This window comes from Cajanus cajan, chromosome 1, assembly GCF_000230855.2.
Source record: "Cajanus cajan strain Asha chromosome 1, NIPB_CcT2T_4, whole genome shotgun sequence".
NCBI lineage: Eukaryota > Viridiplantae > Streptophyta > Magnoliopsida > Fabales > Fabaceae > Cajanus > Cajanus cajan.
The window spans coordinates 31064708-31081309 of NC_138517.1; the positions used below are offsets into that span (position 1 = coordinate 31064708).

The 16602-nt window shown below is 34.3% G+C and overlaps 2 protein-coding genes across 2 annotated transcripts; both read right to left on the bottom strand.

Annotated features, from left to right (window-relative positions):
• Window positions 1-80: 80 nt before the first annotated feature.
• Window positions 81-1373, bottom strand: LOC145953934 (uncharacterized). Its single transcript, XM_083067691.1, has one exon. The coding sequence runs from the start codon at window positions 1016-1018 to the stop codon at window positions 353-355; it is 666 nt and encodes a 221-aa protein (XP_082923817.1). The 5' UTR covers window positions 1019-1373; the 3' UTR covers window positions 81-352.
• A 1997-nt stretch (window positions 1374-3370) lies between these two features.
• LOC145954205 (uncharacterized) lies at window positions 3371-6611 on the bottom strand. Its single transcript, XM_083068021.1, has 5 exons — window positions 6585-6611; window positions 5213-5238; window positions 4553-4763; window positions 3736-4441; window positions 3371-3633 (listed from the first exon to the last, which is right to left on the bottom strand). Exons 1-5 carry the CDS (start codon window positions 6609-6611, stop codon window positions 3371-3373), a joined length of 1233 nt encoding a protein of 410 aa, XP_082924147.1.
• Window positions 6612-16602: the final 9991 nt, after the last annotated feature.

Here is a 16602-nt window from a genome sequence, read left to right on the forward strand (position 1 = left end):
CGTTCTGGATTCGAAATTTTCTTATAAAATCGTGTATCGGAACGGCCCGTTCTTAAACCGGAACGACCCGTTCTGGTTTCAAATTTTTCTCATAAAAACATGTCTTGGAACGGCCCGTTTTGATGCAAGATTTATATGCTATTCTAGTAGTTTGGAACGGCCCGTTCTGGGCTACTAAAATATAAAATATTTTTTCGTAAATAATTATTATTAAAATATTCATATTCATTAAAAATATCTAAAATACTTTATAAAACCCATTTAATTGGTTAAAATAATCATAAGAATTAATCTCCATATATAAAAATAATAATAACAATTAATTATTACATTAGTAAAAATTTTCAGGATGTTACAATTCTCCCCTCCTTTTAGAAATTTCGTCCCCGAAATTACCTGAAGCAAATAAAAACGGATATGTTTCTTGCATCTGACTTTCTAATTCCCACGTAGCACTTTCTTCAACATTTCCTCCCCAAACAACCTTGACTAAAGGAATTTCCTTACCTCTTAGTTGCTTTACCCTCTTATCCTCAATCCTCAAAGGTATAGTTTCATAGGTGAGGTTATCCTTTAACTGAATGTTGTCGGATTCAACAATATGAGATGGGTCATGAATGTATTTTCTAAGTTGGGAAACATGAAAGACATTATGAAGATTTGATAGGGATGGAGGTAACGCAATTTGGTAAGCTACATCACCAATTCTCTTAAGGACCTGGTAGGGACCAATGAATCGTGGAGTAAGCTTGCGAGATTTAAGTGCTCTACCAACTCCAGTCCAAGGAGTTACTTTAAGGAATACATGATCTCCCTCTTTAAACTCAAGGTCTTTCCTTCTTTTATCATGGTAGCTCTTCTGCCTACTCTGGGATGCTCTCATTTTATCCTGGATCATCCTAACCTTTTCAGTAGTCTGTTGAACTATCTCAGGTCCTAATATAGCATTCTCTCCAGGCTCTACCCAACATAGGGGGGTCCTACATCTTCTACCATACAAAGCCTCATAAGGGGCCATCCCAATACTAGAATGGTAGCTATTATTGTAAGTAAACTCTATCAAAGGTAAGAAACTATCCCAACTACCCCCATGCTCTAAAATGCAAGCCCTCAGCAAGTCTTCCAAAGATTGTATGGTTCTCTCAGTTTGGCCATCTGTTTGGGGATGATAGGCTGAACTCAATCTAAGCTTAGTGCCTAAAGCCTTATGCAAGCTCTCCCAAAATCTAGAGGTGAACCTAGGATCTCTATCAGAAACTATACTAGTAGGAACTCCATGCAACCTCACAATCTCACCTATGTACAACTTGGTTAACCTCTCCAAAGGGTATCTAATGTTAATAGGAATAAAATGGGCAGACTTAGTCAATCTATCCACAATGACCCATATAGCATCCAAGTTCTTCACTGTCCTGGGTAACCCAACTACAAAATCCATAGAGATGTTATCCCACTTCCACACAGGCACATCTAAAGGTTGTAACAAACCTGAAGGTCTTTGGTGTTCTACCTTAGCTTTCTGACATATTAGGCAGGCATACACAAATTCCTCTACTTCCTTCTTCATCTTAGGCCACCAAAACATTTTCCTAAGGTCTTGGTACATCTTAGTGGCTCCTGGATGGATACTAAGGCTACTCCTATGACCTTCTTCTAGGATTGCTCTCTTAAGCTCAGGCACACTAGGAATGCATAACCTGTCCTTAAATCTCAATACTCCATCCACTCCAACTCTAAACTCACTCTCCACACCTTGATTCAACTTCTCTACTTGACTCAATAAGAAAGGATCTACCTTTTGACCTTCTCTAATTTCATCTATCAAGCTATTAGTCACTCTCAAGGCTCCCAACTTAATACTCTTAGGGGTCAGCTCACACACTAAGCTCATATCTCTAAACTCCTCAATCATACGCAACTCCTTAATCATCAAAGAGGACATTCTCAAAGATTTCCTACTTAAAGCGTCAGCTACAACATTAGCCTTGCCAGGGTGGTAATTCAATTGAAAATCATAATCCTTAAGGAACTCTAACCATCTCCTCTGCCTCATATTCAATTCTTTTTGGTCAAACAAGTACTTAAGGCTTTTATGGTCACTAAAAACCTCAAATCTAGATCCAAACAAGTAATGTCTCCACAACTTAAGAACAAATACTACTGCAGCTAATTCAAGGTCATGGGTAGGGTAGTTCTGTTCATGGGTTTTCAATTGCCTAGATGCATAAGCTATTACCTTTCCCTTCTGCATAAGCACCCATCCTAAACCCATCTTAGAGGCATCACAATACACTACAAAGGTTTCACTAGGGTCAGGTAACACTAAAATAGGGGCACTAGTTAACCTCCTTTTAAGCTCCTGAAAGTTCTCTTCACACTTAGAGTCCCACACAAAAGGTTGGTTCTTCCTAGTCAATTTGGTCAAAGGTAAGGCTAATTTAGAAAAACCCTCTATAAACCTCCTATAATACCCAGCTAGTCCTAGAAAACTCCTAATCTCAAAAACTGACTTAGGTGTTTTCCACTCAAGTACCACTTCCACCTTAGAAGGATCTACAGCTATTCCTCCCTCAAAGATCACATGTCCTAAAAAGCTGACACTATTAAGCCAAAACTCACACTTAGACAATTTAGCATATAATTGCTTCTCCTTAAGGGTTTGAAGGACAATCCTAAGGTGCTCAGCATGTTCCTCCCTAGTCTTAGAATATACAAGGATGTCATCTATGAAGACCACTACAAATCTATCCAAGTAAGGGTGAAAGATCCTATTCATATAATCCATGAATACTCTAGGTGCATTGGTCACACCAAAAGGCATAACTAAATATTCATAGTGCCCATAGCGAGTCCTAAAAGCAGTCTTTGGGATATCCTCAGATTTCACTCGAATTTGGTGGTAACCTGATCTCAAATCTATCTTACTAAACACACAAGCCCCAACTAGTTGGTCCATAAGATCATCTATTTTAGGCAAAGGATACTTATTCTTAATGGTCACTTTATTCAGTTGCCTATAGTCTACACACAACCTCATGCTTCCGTCTTTCTTCTTAACCAATAAAACAGGCGCTCCCCAAGGTGAGACACTAGGTCTAATGAATTGTTTCTCTTGAAGCTCTTCTATTTGTTTCTTGAGTTCAGCTAACTCCTTAGGGGACATTCTATAAGGTGCTATAGATATGGGTGCAGTGCCAGGTACTAAGTCTATGGAAAACTCAATCTCTCTCTCAGGTGGTAAGCTAGACATGTCCTTAGGGAAAACTTCAGGAAACTCACTCACTAAGGGAATCTCACTAAGCTCATGGTCTTTCTCAAGTGTCAAACAGGCAAGAATCATGTAAACCTTTTCATTTTCCTTTAAATAAGTTTATATTTTATTAGCACTTAAAAACTCCGCACACTTACTCTCACCAAAAGATATGGATTTTTCAAAGCAATTTAGTAGGACATGATTAGAAGATAACCAGTCCATTCCAAGAATGATATCTAGTTGACTAAGAGGCAAACAGATAAGGTCAACCAGAAATTGTCTTTCAGAAATAACAATTGGACATTTAAGACAAATACTAGAAGTAGTTATGGGACCATCTGTGGGGGTTTCTACAACTAGATCATAGCTCAAATAAGACTCTGGCAATTTCAATTTTTGGACACAGGCAAAAGAAATGAAAGAATGAGTTGCACCAGAGTCGAACAGTACAACAAAAGGATTCTCAGCTATGAAACAAATACCTTGTATTAAATTGTCAGACTGAGCAGCTTCAGCACCACTAAGAGCAAATACTCTTCCAGTAGTCTTTGGACGCTTAGGTTGAGAACTAGCTCCTGTTCCCATCATGCGTTGCCTTGGCGGTTGTGGACACTGAGTACTAATATGACCCTTGCCATTACAGTTGAAACATGTTATTTCCTTGTCAGGACAGTTATAGTGCTCATGCCCACGTAGCCCACATTTCTTGCATCGACTAGTAGGTGTAGAAACAGAGCCTCCTACACTAGCAGCACCACTTACGAAAGAATTTCCAGCAACAGATCTACTCTTAGCATGATTTCCTTGAATCTTGGCAGGAGCGGAGTAAGGCTTACTCTTACCCAGAGCACTAGAACTTGCAGCACGCATAGGACCTCCAGCTCCCTTGTAAAAAACAGCACGTGCACGGTTGTCACGGTCGTAGATTCTACTCTTGTTCACGAGCGTCGGGTAGTGATAAATCTCTTGATAATTGATCGCTGTCTTTATCTCAAGACGAAGGCCATTCACGAACTTAATGCACTTAACCCTTTCACCACCCTCACCATGATAATGAGTACAATAGCGAACCAGAGCATCAAATTTCGCAGCATACTCTGCCACTGTATCATTCCGTTGCTTCAGCTCGAGAAATTCAACTTCCTTCTGACTCCTCACATCATCCAGGAAATACTTCTCAAGGAAGACCTTTTTGAAGTTGTCCCAATTCAATTGCACTCCTCCATCAATCATCCTTTAAAGTGCTCCTTCCCACCAAAAATGGGCATCAACAGTCAACATGAAGGTAGCCAACCTCACCTTCTGAGCGAGAGGACACTCCATGGCATTGAAAATCTTCTCGATCTCCATTAGCCAATTCATCGCAACATCTGGGTCATATCCTCCTTTGAAAGTAGGTGGATTATTTCGTTGAAATTGCTCCAACCAGTTAGGAGCGACTTCAGCCCTATTATTGTTACTCACAGCTTGTGCCAACGCTTGGAGGGCATCAGCAATCGCACGATCATTTCTACCAGCCATAGTCTAAGAAAATAGTACACACAATCAAATAAACAACAAACATAATCAATCATCACGCTAGCATAAATTTCACAATCAATTCATTTTATCATTCATCTATTAAACAAGCACAGTAGACTCATAACTAACGGCCGATTGGATCGACCTGCTCTGATACCACTAAATGTGACACCCTCTACCCCGCATATCATAACACATAATAATAAAATTTGAATAATAAAACATTTTATAATTAAAAAAAAATCCAACGTGTTCAGATAGAGAGTACCACATGCATAACTTAACAAAATCAGCAAAATTTTAAAAAAATAAAATAAAAGTAAAGTCTCCAAAAATAATTTAATAAGTGAACATCCTAATCTAATCCTATCTACGCCCCGATGTCACATGTCCTATCAGAGCAAAGCCAAACTCTGAAGCCTAAGCTTCATCACCTACATTTCCAGCCTCACGCTGATAATCACCTGTACAACAGTCAAAGGAGAATAACAAAAAGAAAAGGGAGTGAGAAACATCTCACTCTAGCTCACAGTGTAGAAATACACACCGAATAGCCAAATACAAACAAGACAGATATAACATAGATTTATTAATAACAATATTACATCTCACTCATCCAAGACATAAAAATATCAATTAATTATATAACATTGAAAATGCACGTGTATGGACACGGACTACATGTTATCATGCATGTGGCGCCAGTAAAACATCACATGGCATATTGCCGCTAGCAATACACGAAGAGTAGTCTAGGAGTACATGCCGAGTCACACCCTCTGCGCACTCTCACTAGAAGGATATACTACCAGAGTCTCGTCGGGATGGCTAAGCCGCGCAAGATACATCCCATGCACACAATGGGCGAGACTGGGACTTCCAAACCGAGCTATCCCCAAGGACTAATCCCCAAAGCTTTTACACTAGGGGGCCTTCTTTGGCGGTGTATTCCATATCGTACCCTTAAAACACTTATGCAAATGATGCATGTCAATCAAGACTCTATGCATTCTCATATCACATTATCATTTCCCATGGTCATATCACATCATCACATTATCTCATCATATTTCATTATCACATTTCATATCTCATGTCTCAATCACATTTCACATTATCACATTATCTCATCATATTCCACTACTAGAAAAATTAATATTTGTGACGAATTTTTGTGACGGAAAAAATATCGTCACTAATAGTGATGAATTTTGTGAGGGAGTTTTAATTTTTGTGATGAACTACCATTTATTGAAGTTTGTGACGAATTTTGTGACGAATTAAATTTTGTCTCTAAAAGATCCGTCACAATTTTCGTCACTGAATAAAAAAATAAAATTAGTGATGGATTTTGTGACGGATTAAATTGTCTTTAAAAAATACGTCACAATTTTCGTACGAGCCTGGAAAGGCTTAACATAAAAGAATACTTAGTATTGAAGCCTGAGAGGCTTGTGTGAAAAGATTACTTGGGTAGATTGTTTATGAGAAAATTCAAAGAACACTTAGGTTTGAGCCAAAAGGGACTTGTTGAAAGAATACTTATATCTTGTTTAAGATATAGTGGAACTCAATTTGGTTGGATTGAGAACTAGACGTAGTCTCGGTGGTTGAGATGAACTAATATAACAATATCGTGTGTTTCATTTGCATTCTCTTCAACCCTCTTTTATTGTTAGCATTACTGTACTTTACTACTTGAAAAAATGCAAATTTTTTATTGGCATTATTCAACTCCACTTTCTAGTGTCTATTTTTGCTCCATTGTTTGCTATCAGAGTTCAACCCTTGATAGGGTTAAGCATCTAACCATGCTAATTAAAGGAAAAAGATCCATTATGGAAACTAGTGAAGGTTAGTACGTACCTATTTGAAGGAGCTTTTCTTACAAAGTCTCTAGCCTTTAATGGAGAAGACTACCCATATTGAAAGGATAGAATGGAGATGTTCATTAAATCCACCCAATACCACTCTGGAAGATCATCACTCAAGGTGATGTAGTTGTTACAAAGCTTGAGAGCTAATATACTTAGGATGACTATAACATTCTACAACTTACGAAAAAGTCAAATATATTTTGGCAGGCTCTTTGTCCGTAATTGAATACAACAAGTTCTACAACTGCTCATTGGCTAAGGAAATGTAAGAATCTATTAGGGTAACTCATGATGGTACTGAGGATGTCAATCTCAAATGGGCTTCTACCAAGACACTATAAGTTATTCTCCATGAAAGAGAATGAAATCATTGATGAAATATTTAAAAGATTCTAAAGAATTCTAAATGGGTTAAAACCCCTAAGAACTAAGTTTTCTAAAGTTCAAAATAATCTCAACATCTTGGATATTCTTCAAAAAATTTGGGAGTCACTGCTACAAAAACACTGTTTAACATCGCTATATTTACATCAGTTGTAGTAGAACCGATGTAAATTATAAATGCGGTGACATACTTGTAAATAAATGAAAAATACAAACATATTCTACATCGGTTTTGCTTATGACCGATGTAGAAATAGAATAAGGAATTATTCTACATCGGTTTTTCTTATGACCGATGTAGAAATAGACCCTATATGTATGGCCCACGGACACCCGTGCCACTAAACCCTTTCACTTAGCAACATTGGTAGCCGCCGCGAGCAACGACGGAGAGCGAACTCCGTTGAGAAAGTTTTGAGCCCTCTTCTCCCTTCTTTCGCGCACTCTTCTCCTTCTTGTTGATCACCATCGACTGACCCTAATATGCGCGGCCCACGAACACTTGTGGCACTAAACCCTTTCACTCAGCAACGTTCCTAGCCCCCGCGAGCAACAATGGAGAGAGAACTCCATTGAGAAAGTTCTGAGCCCTCTTTTCCCTTCTTTGGCGCACTCTTCTCCCTTCTTGTTCATCACCATTGACTGACCTTCGTTTTCGCTTTGCCCTCCACTGCGAGCAACGACGGCGATCGAACCTGGTTGGCAAATGCCTCTCTCTCTTGTTTATTTATTTATTTATTTATTTTTATTATATTAAAACTCCATGCATGAAATGTAACCATTGTGATACATATTGGAATAGGGGCAGCGGTAGTAGTCTTCGGTCTGGTTTTTGCTTTTGGAGATTTTCTTCCATCAGGAAGGTATGCGTGATGCACATTTAATAACCACAGTCATGCTTATGCTCTGTGCTGCTATTGATTATGAACGCTATTCATATCTTCCCACATCATGTTCATTTAATTTTCCTTTAGTTTTGGGTACAGTTTAAATTGGGATATCTTGCAGTGTTAGTCCCACTGAAGAGAGTGTTGTGGTCAATAATAAGTTTTCCGAGGAGGATAAAGATACTCTTCAGGTATGATTTCCACCCAATTGTTATTATCTTCTGGCAATCAGTCTGAGACTAATGTTCTTCCTAATTACTTTTCAGTCTTGTAGTCTTACTTTCTTTCCTTGTGAGGCAAATGTTCTCTGAATTAATATTATTTATTTTCATGGACTGGTGGAAAGGTGGGAATTTAAATATGTTTATTGTAACATGATATTCTATTAAAAGGCTAATCAGTTTTTATTTCAGGTAATGTAACCATTTAATAGCTTCTGCTATAAACACATACAAACACATGCATAAACACAACGATGAAATTTATAACATGTTTTTCAAGATTAACAGTAGTTATTGTGATCGATTCTGTTTAAGAATTGCTATCTCAGATTTTAGGATCCTAATTTCCATTTATCTAGAGATACGGACCTGATAGTAACTATGGTGGTGTATGTATAAAAGGATAAAAAGGGGAATGAAATAGGAAACTCAATTTAATATATTAAAAGGAGACTGTTGAAGAGTATGTTGTGTAAACTCCTCTTATTACTGTATTGATTGATGCCTCAACTAAGTCAAATTTATAAGCTGGTGTTTGTATTAGAAGCTACTATGCTAAATAGTTTTTCAGGAAGATGACATGATCAAACCGCTAATGTTTTCTCAATTTACTTTGTCCAGTATATACGTCACTGCTTGTTGCTAATATTGTGTTTAATAAATTGAAATTTACAAATTTTCAGGGTGCAATCCTCCTCATTGGTTATTGTTACAGCAGTTCAGGTTCGTATTTTGTAACTAATCTCTTCACTTGAATTCTGGAATCCTCATAAAGAAAGAATCTTCAATCAAAGCAAAAAAGGATTTTGAATTTGTCACCCTCCAAATGTTGTTTCAAATACCAACCAGAGTGAACTTTTGACTTTGGATACGATCTTAAATGGCTAAATACTTTACAACTTCCCATGAGTTTTTAAAGTTTGAATCTAGACTTTTGTTCATTAAGAGAAGAATCCTATGGGCAGGGAACAGCCGAACAGCACAGTGGAGTACCCAAAATGAATATGGTCAATGTAACATTTTAACTGAAGAAAAATCAGGAATACAAATGTATGTATATGTATAGCAACTGTGGCCTCAGGCTATACCATTAAGAGTGATAAAATAACATGCTCATAAGCAGTAGCAGAGCTAGAGGCAGAAAATTCTAGAGTTTTTGTGGAGGCCGTACTTTAAAAGAAAAGATTTAAAGATTCTTGGTAAACTTTAGCATTTTGAGGTGGCTAAAGTCGCTCTGTTTTAACTATACACTGCCCATAAGAAAGGCACATAGTAGTCCAGTTTAGAAGAGTGAACAAAAATCCTCTTTGGAGCTTGGCTAATTTCTCTCTTTAATTTATATCCACCAGATTTGGTAAATTAGCCAGATTCATTCAGGAAACTGTGTTGATTCCTCTGTCACCTTGTAAAATGCAGTAAAGATCTTTAATGTAAGTTATTCTTCATGGTAAACCAAAAAACTACTAGTCATCAGCAGCTTGATCAATACATATTGTCCTAGCCTCATAGATCATAGTCAACCTATCATTGATCATTTAATCATTCTCAATTTGTCAACTTTATCCAGAAAATATTTATTTATGTAAAATACAAAGGAATGTGGCATACATCACTGCATAAACTATCAATGAAGACATTCTGTTTGTGAACTTGCACTTGTTATAAAATTCCATTGATACTGATATGGACTTTGATTTGTTTGGTCACATGGCAGGTGGAGCTAGCAATGATATCAAGGATGTAAGCAAACTTGAAGGTAAATAAAACTATCTTCTTTTTTTTTGTTATTTAAAAATGTTATGCCTAAAGAAGATTTCCCATGCAAGACAGTTTAAGAGAGTGTTTATATTAAACTTTGGTAAAAAATCAATAAAATGTTTTATTACCTTTAAATTTGGTTAATAGCTATGTGTGTCTTCTTTTATTTTTTAATTCATTGGTAAGTATCCCACTGGCATGCACATTTTGCTTTTTGAACACATGATTATCATTGTTGACAAACATGTATAGATGGGATTATGCATATTATTTTCCCTTCAAATCTTCAATTTATTAATAACTATGCAGGTTTATGGTGTGTTTGGTTTTGTAGAACATGTTCAATTATCAGTTCCTTAAATTTGTATTCATTTAAAATCTGTGTTGTGAAACTAATAATTTTTTCTACTCCTGCTTTTAAATCTGATTGACTATAATAGTTATATTGATTGTGCTTATATTATCTGTACAACTTTGAAAACAGAAAATGCAGAAACCAAATAGGGGCTTACTCACTACAAGAAAAAGTTAAATTTCTGACGGATAATTTCCCACGGACAAAAATCCGTCGGAAATTTCCCATGGATTTAGATCCGTCGGAAATTTTCGACGGAATTTTAACTGATGGAATTTTCGACGGATTTAAATCCGTCTAAAATTTCTGACAGAATTTCCGACAGATTTAAATCCGTCTGAAATTATTAAAATATAAGCCAATTATTTTTCAAATGCAAGCAATCCTGATCCCATCGATATACATAACTACTGTAACATCATGAAAATTTTTACTAATGTAATAATTAATTGTTATTATTATTTTTATATATGGAGATTAATTCTTATGATTATTTTAACCAATTAAATGGGTTTTATAAAGTATTTTAGATATTTTTAATGAATATGAATATTTTAATAATAATTATTTACGAAAAAATATTTTATATTTTAGTAGCCCAGAACGGGCCGTTCTGAAATTGGAACGGGCCGTTCCAAACTACTAGAATAGCATATAAATCTTGCATCGAAACGGGCCGTTCCAAGACATGTTTTTATGAGAAAAATTTGAAACTAGAACGGGCCGTTCCGGTTTAAGAACAGGCCGTTTCGGTACACGATTTTATAAGAAAATTTCGAATCCAGAACGGGCCGTTCTGAATGAAGAACGGGACGTTCCAGTTACATTTTTTACATAACATTAATAAGTCCAGAACGGGCCGTTCCGGTGGCATATTTTTTAGGTGACGAAGGAATCCAGAACGGGCCGTTCCGGATTTGGAACAGGCCGTTCTGGCCGCGGCCTGGTGCCTATAAATAGAGCGTTTTGCACTCTTTAAAATTCATTTCCTCATTTTCTAATCTTTTCCCTCCTTTCTCTCTGAAGACGAAGGGGAACCTAGAGGGGGCGACCATCAAGATTCGACTCCTGCTTATCGAGGTAAGGGGGAGTGAGAAATCTTGCTGGGTGTGGGAATATATGCTGGGTAGTGGGATTGGCCCCCAATCCTGTGTTTGCTGTATTTTTTTTTGTATGCTCATGTATGAGGGGTTTCTCCCAATCGTATCTGTTTTACTTATTATTTTTCTTATATGCAATTAATTGTATGATTTAGAGTGCTCTATGGGTTCCTATGGGAAACCCTATGAGAAATAGGCAAAATATAAATATTTTCTGTTTTGATTTCTGATTGCTCTATTGTATTCCTTGTTAAATGTAATGTGTAACTATGTGATTAATTTTGAGAATAAATATGTTTTGATATGATTTAGAGTGCTCTATGGGTTCCTGCGGGAAACCCTATAAGAAATAGGAAAAATATAAATATTTTCTGTTTTGATTTCTGATTGCTCTGTTATATTTCTTGGTTGATGAGATGTAAAAATATGTATTTAATTTTATAAATAAACGAGTTTTGATATAAATTAAAGTGCTCTGTGAAGGCTTGGTGAATTAGTTAGACATACAAAATGTAGTTGTCTAATTTGTATATCTCAAAAATATTTTCTATTAGAAAAATATTCCGTTTGTTATCATTGACATTTTGAAGGCTTGAGAGATTTAAGATCATCTTTTAACTTAATAAAACTTAATTAACATATATCATTCATTGGATGTAAGTTTTGACACATGAATTAATTATAGTAGATTTAATTAATGAATGGATCAAAGAGATGTTAAATAAGCTAATTAAATATATATATATATATATATATATATATATATATATATATATATATATAGTTAATCACTTATACACTGCTAGTATAAAGTATTTTTATACTGACAACTAATCATATATATCTTTTAATAGTAACATGTTAGTTGCTTACTTAATGAAATAATAATAAAATAAGCAATTTTAAAAGATATGATTGGTTGTCAATGTAAAAAACTATACATTGGCAGTGTATGAATGATTAACTCATATATATATATATATTAATATAAATAAGTATATATTTCATCTTATTATTTTTTTCAATTAATTAATGTCTATTTCATTATAAAAGATAATTTTTTATAGTAATTTATATATTGATAGTTAAAAGTAAAAATAAAAAATAATTATATATTTTATACATCAATACATATTTATCAATTTAGGTATTTAAGAAGTTTAGTTCATTTTTTAAATTGTTTTGCAATAGTTCCCGAACATATTGAATTTTTTTAAGTTATTGAAAGATTTTGAATTTTTATTAATAACAGTTGTTTTCCACGAATAATTTATCTGTAAAATCTATCTAAAATTTTAAAGTTTTCGACGGAATAATTCCATTAATAAAATATCCGTTGAAAATTTGGATTATTACTTCAGTCAAAATTCCGTTGATAAAGTCTCGTAGTTTTCGGAATTTCTGACGAGGGCATAAAGGAAGTGACATTAATTTGTACTTGAATGTTATTTTAATTTTCAATTCAATAATAGTGGCTACTATTATTAATGGAATCATTCAGAAATAATAGGTAGCCTAAAATAATAGATGTGCTAGTAGTTTATGGATATTACGTATTCACAAATAATAACTTTTAAATTACGTATTAATGGCTGCAAAAGAGTCTTTAATAAAAATTTATTTAAATGTGTATTATATTAATTTTGGTTTAAATATAATTTTTGTTTCTATAATTTATCATTTTTTTACTTTTGATTCTTGTAATATTTTTTTATTGTTGTTTAATCTTAACATTTTATAACGTTTTATGTAACATCCAAGTTTTCATACTTTTTATGGAGGGTAATTTAGTAATTTTTATAAAATTTATTATGGATAATTTAGTAGTCCAGAACGGGTCGTTCCAGACTACTAAAAAGACATTTTTGTATCCCAGAATGGGTCATTCTCAACTAGAACGAGTCGTTTCAAACTACTAAAAAATATAACCCTAGTTGGGAACGGACCGTTTTGTTTTAAGTACGGGTCGTTCCAAACATGGTCGTTCTGAGTTAAAACTCATCTCCGGAACGGACCGTTCTGGTTTTAGAACGGGCAGTTCCAGATGTCTGGATTGCTATAGAAATATAAAAATATATATAATAATTATATTATCAATAATAATAATTATATTATATTTAATTAATCTTTATTTATATATATACTTACTTTTATAATTAACAATCTACTTATTTTTATTTAAAATTAATATTATGATACACTTTAAATTATTTATTACAATCATTTGATTCCTCCTCCTCTTCTCCTCTCTCTCTCTCTCTATATATATATATATATATATTTAAAGTTTTATTAATGATCTTTTTTAATATATGATTGCCAATTTTTGTCAAAAATTCTTACATTTTCGACAAATATAAATTTGTTAGAAATATTTCATCAGTAATATAACTCACGTGTTATTGGTGTGCATATTTATATATATGATTTATTTTATAACTTTTATTTATTAAACTAATTTAACATTAATTATATTCTACCACTTTTTAATCAATTGAGAGGATGAGAATGAATTAATAAAATTAAAAAATATATTTTAATTAAAAGTATCTTTTTTGGTGAATGCTTAATTTAAAAGTATTTTTTATGAATAATTAAATGAATACTACATTTAAAATTTTATGATGGTCATTGTTAGGTTAACACAATAATTGTTTTTAAAAAACATCTAACTTTTTGATCGATTTAAGATTTGTTTGATAAGTTAATATTAATCCTTATATAAACCAATTATTTTTAAGTTGATGGAACTAACACATTTATATCAACTGTTGGCTACTCTCCCAATGTACACGATGTAGACGGCTTTTCTCCCCCACAAAATTTGTGATGATATAGACAAAGAGTGTCGTTCTTTTCTATGGGGCCACAAGGGAGAACAACATCGTATCCATGTTGTGGCATGGCCCTTAATTTGCAAACCGAAAGCAGAAGGAGGCCTGGGGCTGCGGGATTTCCGAAATGTTAACAAAGCACTTATGATGAAGAATGGGTGGTCTCTATGTACTGATCAAAATATGCTTTGGGTTCAAGTTATTCGCGGGAAATATAAATGTGGACCAGCGAATATACCTATGGTCGTTAAAAGGCCAAACAGCTCAAACTTCTGGAGCGGGATTTGTGATGCATGGGATGATATCCAGAGAAGCATGGCTTGGAATATAGATGATGGAACAATGGTATCATTTTGGAAAGATTCTTGGCTCCCTTCACGTACCAAACTGGTGGATAAAGCTGCATAGCTTTTTCCAATTTATCCACCAGACGAACTCAATAAGTCTGTTGCACATTATGTTACTCTTGAAGGACAGTGGGATATGGATCAAATCAGAGGCTTGCTTCCTATCTTAGTGTGGAACAAATTGTTAGCGTATGCTCCGCCTTCTCTGGTTCCCGATGAAGATATATTGGTTTGGGGTGTAGTATCAAATGGTCGGTTCTCCTTAAAGTCGGCCTTCCACTCTCTCCGGGCTGCTACGAGTCCTGTTCCTCTCTTCCAGGTTATCTGGAAGTAGAAGGGGCCAGAACAACTTCGATGCTTTCTTTGGAGGGTGGCACATTCAAGTTTATGTACAAATGAATGGCGAGCGCATAAATGTCTCACTCTAAATGGAAATTGTCCTGTGTGCAACAATCATAGTGAAACCATTATGCACATATTACGTGATTGTAATGAGTCAAAAGAAATATGGCGTGCAGTGGGTACGGAAGGCTTTCTCAACGAGTTTTTTAATCTTCCACTAGTGACTTGGCTTCAGGAAAATTTAACCCATGTAGATCCCTGATGGTGTCTTATGTTAGTGATTGTGATGGATTCTTTATGGCGAGCACGAAATTCTATTGTTTTCCAACAAGGAAATTTTCACAGAACTCGACTAGTGGGTGAGATTAAAGGAAGGGTTGATGAAATGACAAAAGTTTTTCTAAAAGAGGTTGTATATGTGATAGAAGGCAAAGTGCTCTTGTTTCGGTTGGTTGGAAGTTTCCTCCAGAAGGCATATTGAAGCTGAATTGTGATGGTGCAGTTAATGTAAACTCTATAGCAGCTTGCGGAGGAGTGTTACAGGATAGTTCGGGTAATTTTGTTTTTGCCTTCGTAGGTATGTTGGGGACATGTTCTGTGGTCCAAGCTGAGTTATGGGCAATTTTTCATGGATTGCAGATCATTAATGAGAAAGGAATTTTTGACCCGATTATAATTGAATCGGACTCCGCTCTAGCAGTGAAGTTCCTCAATGAAGGTTGTTCAAGAGAAAATCCATGTTATTCTCTGGTCAATCTCATAGTTAATATGACAGGCGATAATCTAGCTGTGGATTGCAACCATATTTTTTGTGAGGCCAATCAGGTAGCAGATTGTTTAGCTAAGAGGGGTATAGATATTTTGGATGGGATTCAAATTTTTAGCTCACCCCCCCCTTGGGTGATGGCTCCTTTATTTGCTGATTCTTCTAATGTAATTTTCCCTCGTGGATTTTAGTTTAGTTTGGCTGTTTTTTAGCCCTGTATTTAATCCAAAAAAAATTCACTGAACTAGATGTTTAAGTCTAATTTTTAAAACAATAATTGAAATAAAATAAGATTTACAAATTAAAAAGAAGTTTTTTTTACCATAACAAAATTGAAAAGCACAATAAATTGTGTGTTTTCATATTATCTAATAAAATAAAATATTAAGTATGATAAAAGAGAAATAAATTTCTCAAGAGAAAAATAAATAAATTTGATAAATAAATTATTATTCAAATTAGTCCAAATTTTTTAAAAGATTCAATTAATTTTTTTTATATTTAAATGTCTTTTATAGCATTATGTTTCTTATTTTTTAATTCATTATGATATGTTGTCTATCTTAAATTATATAATATGTATTATTTTAAAAAATTAAATAATTTTATTGGAAGAGTCATGATTTTTATTTCTTATTACTAATTTTTTATTATTATAAAAAATAATATTATATATTTTTATATTTGCTTTCTTTTTAAAAAATATATTCTTAAATTTTTTTTAAAAATTTACATTTAGCGACCGATTTTTATTTGGTCACTACCATTATTATAAATAATAATTTTGTTTTGTTTTTAGCGACCAAAATTTTATCGTAGCTAATTTAGCCACCGAAACCAATTCGGTCACAAATTTACATACAATTCAGTTGTTATTCGGTCGCTAAAGGATATGTAATTTACAAAATGAATAGAGACGAAATTAGCGACCCAAAATTACTACTGAAAATATTCGGT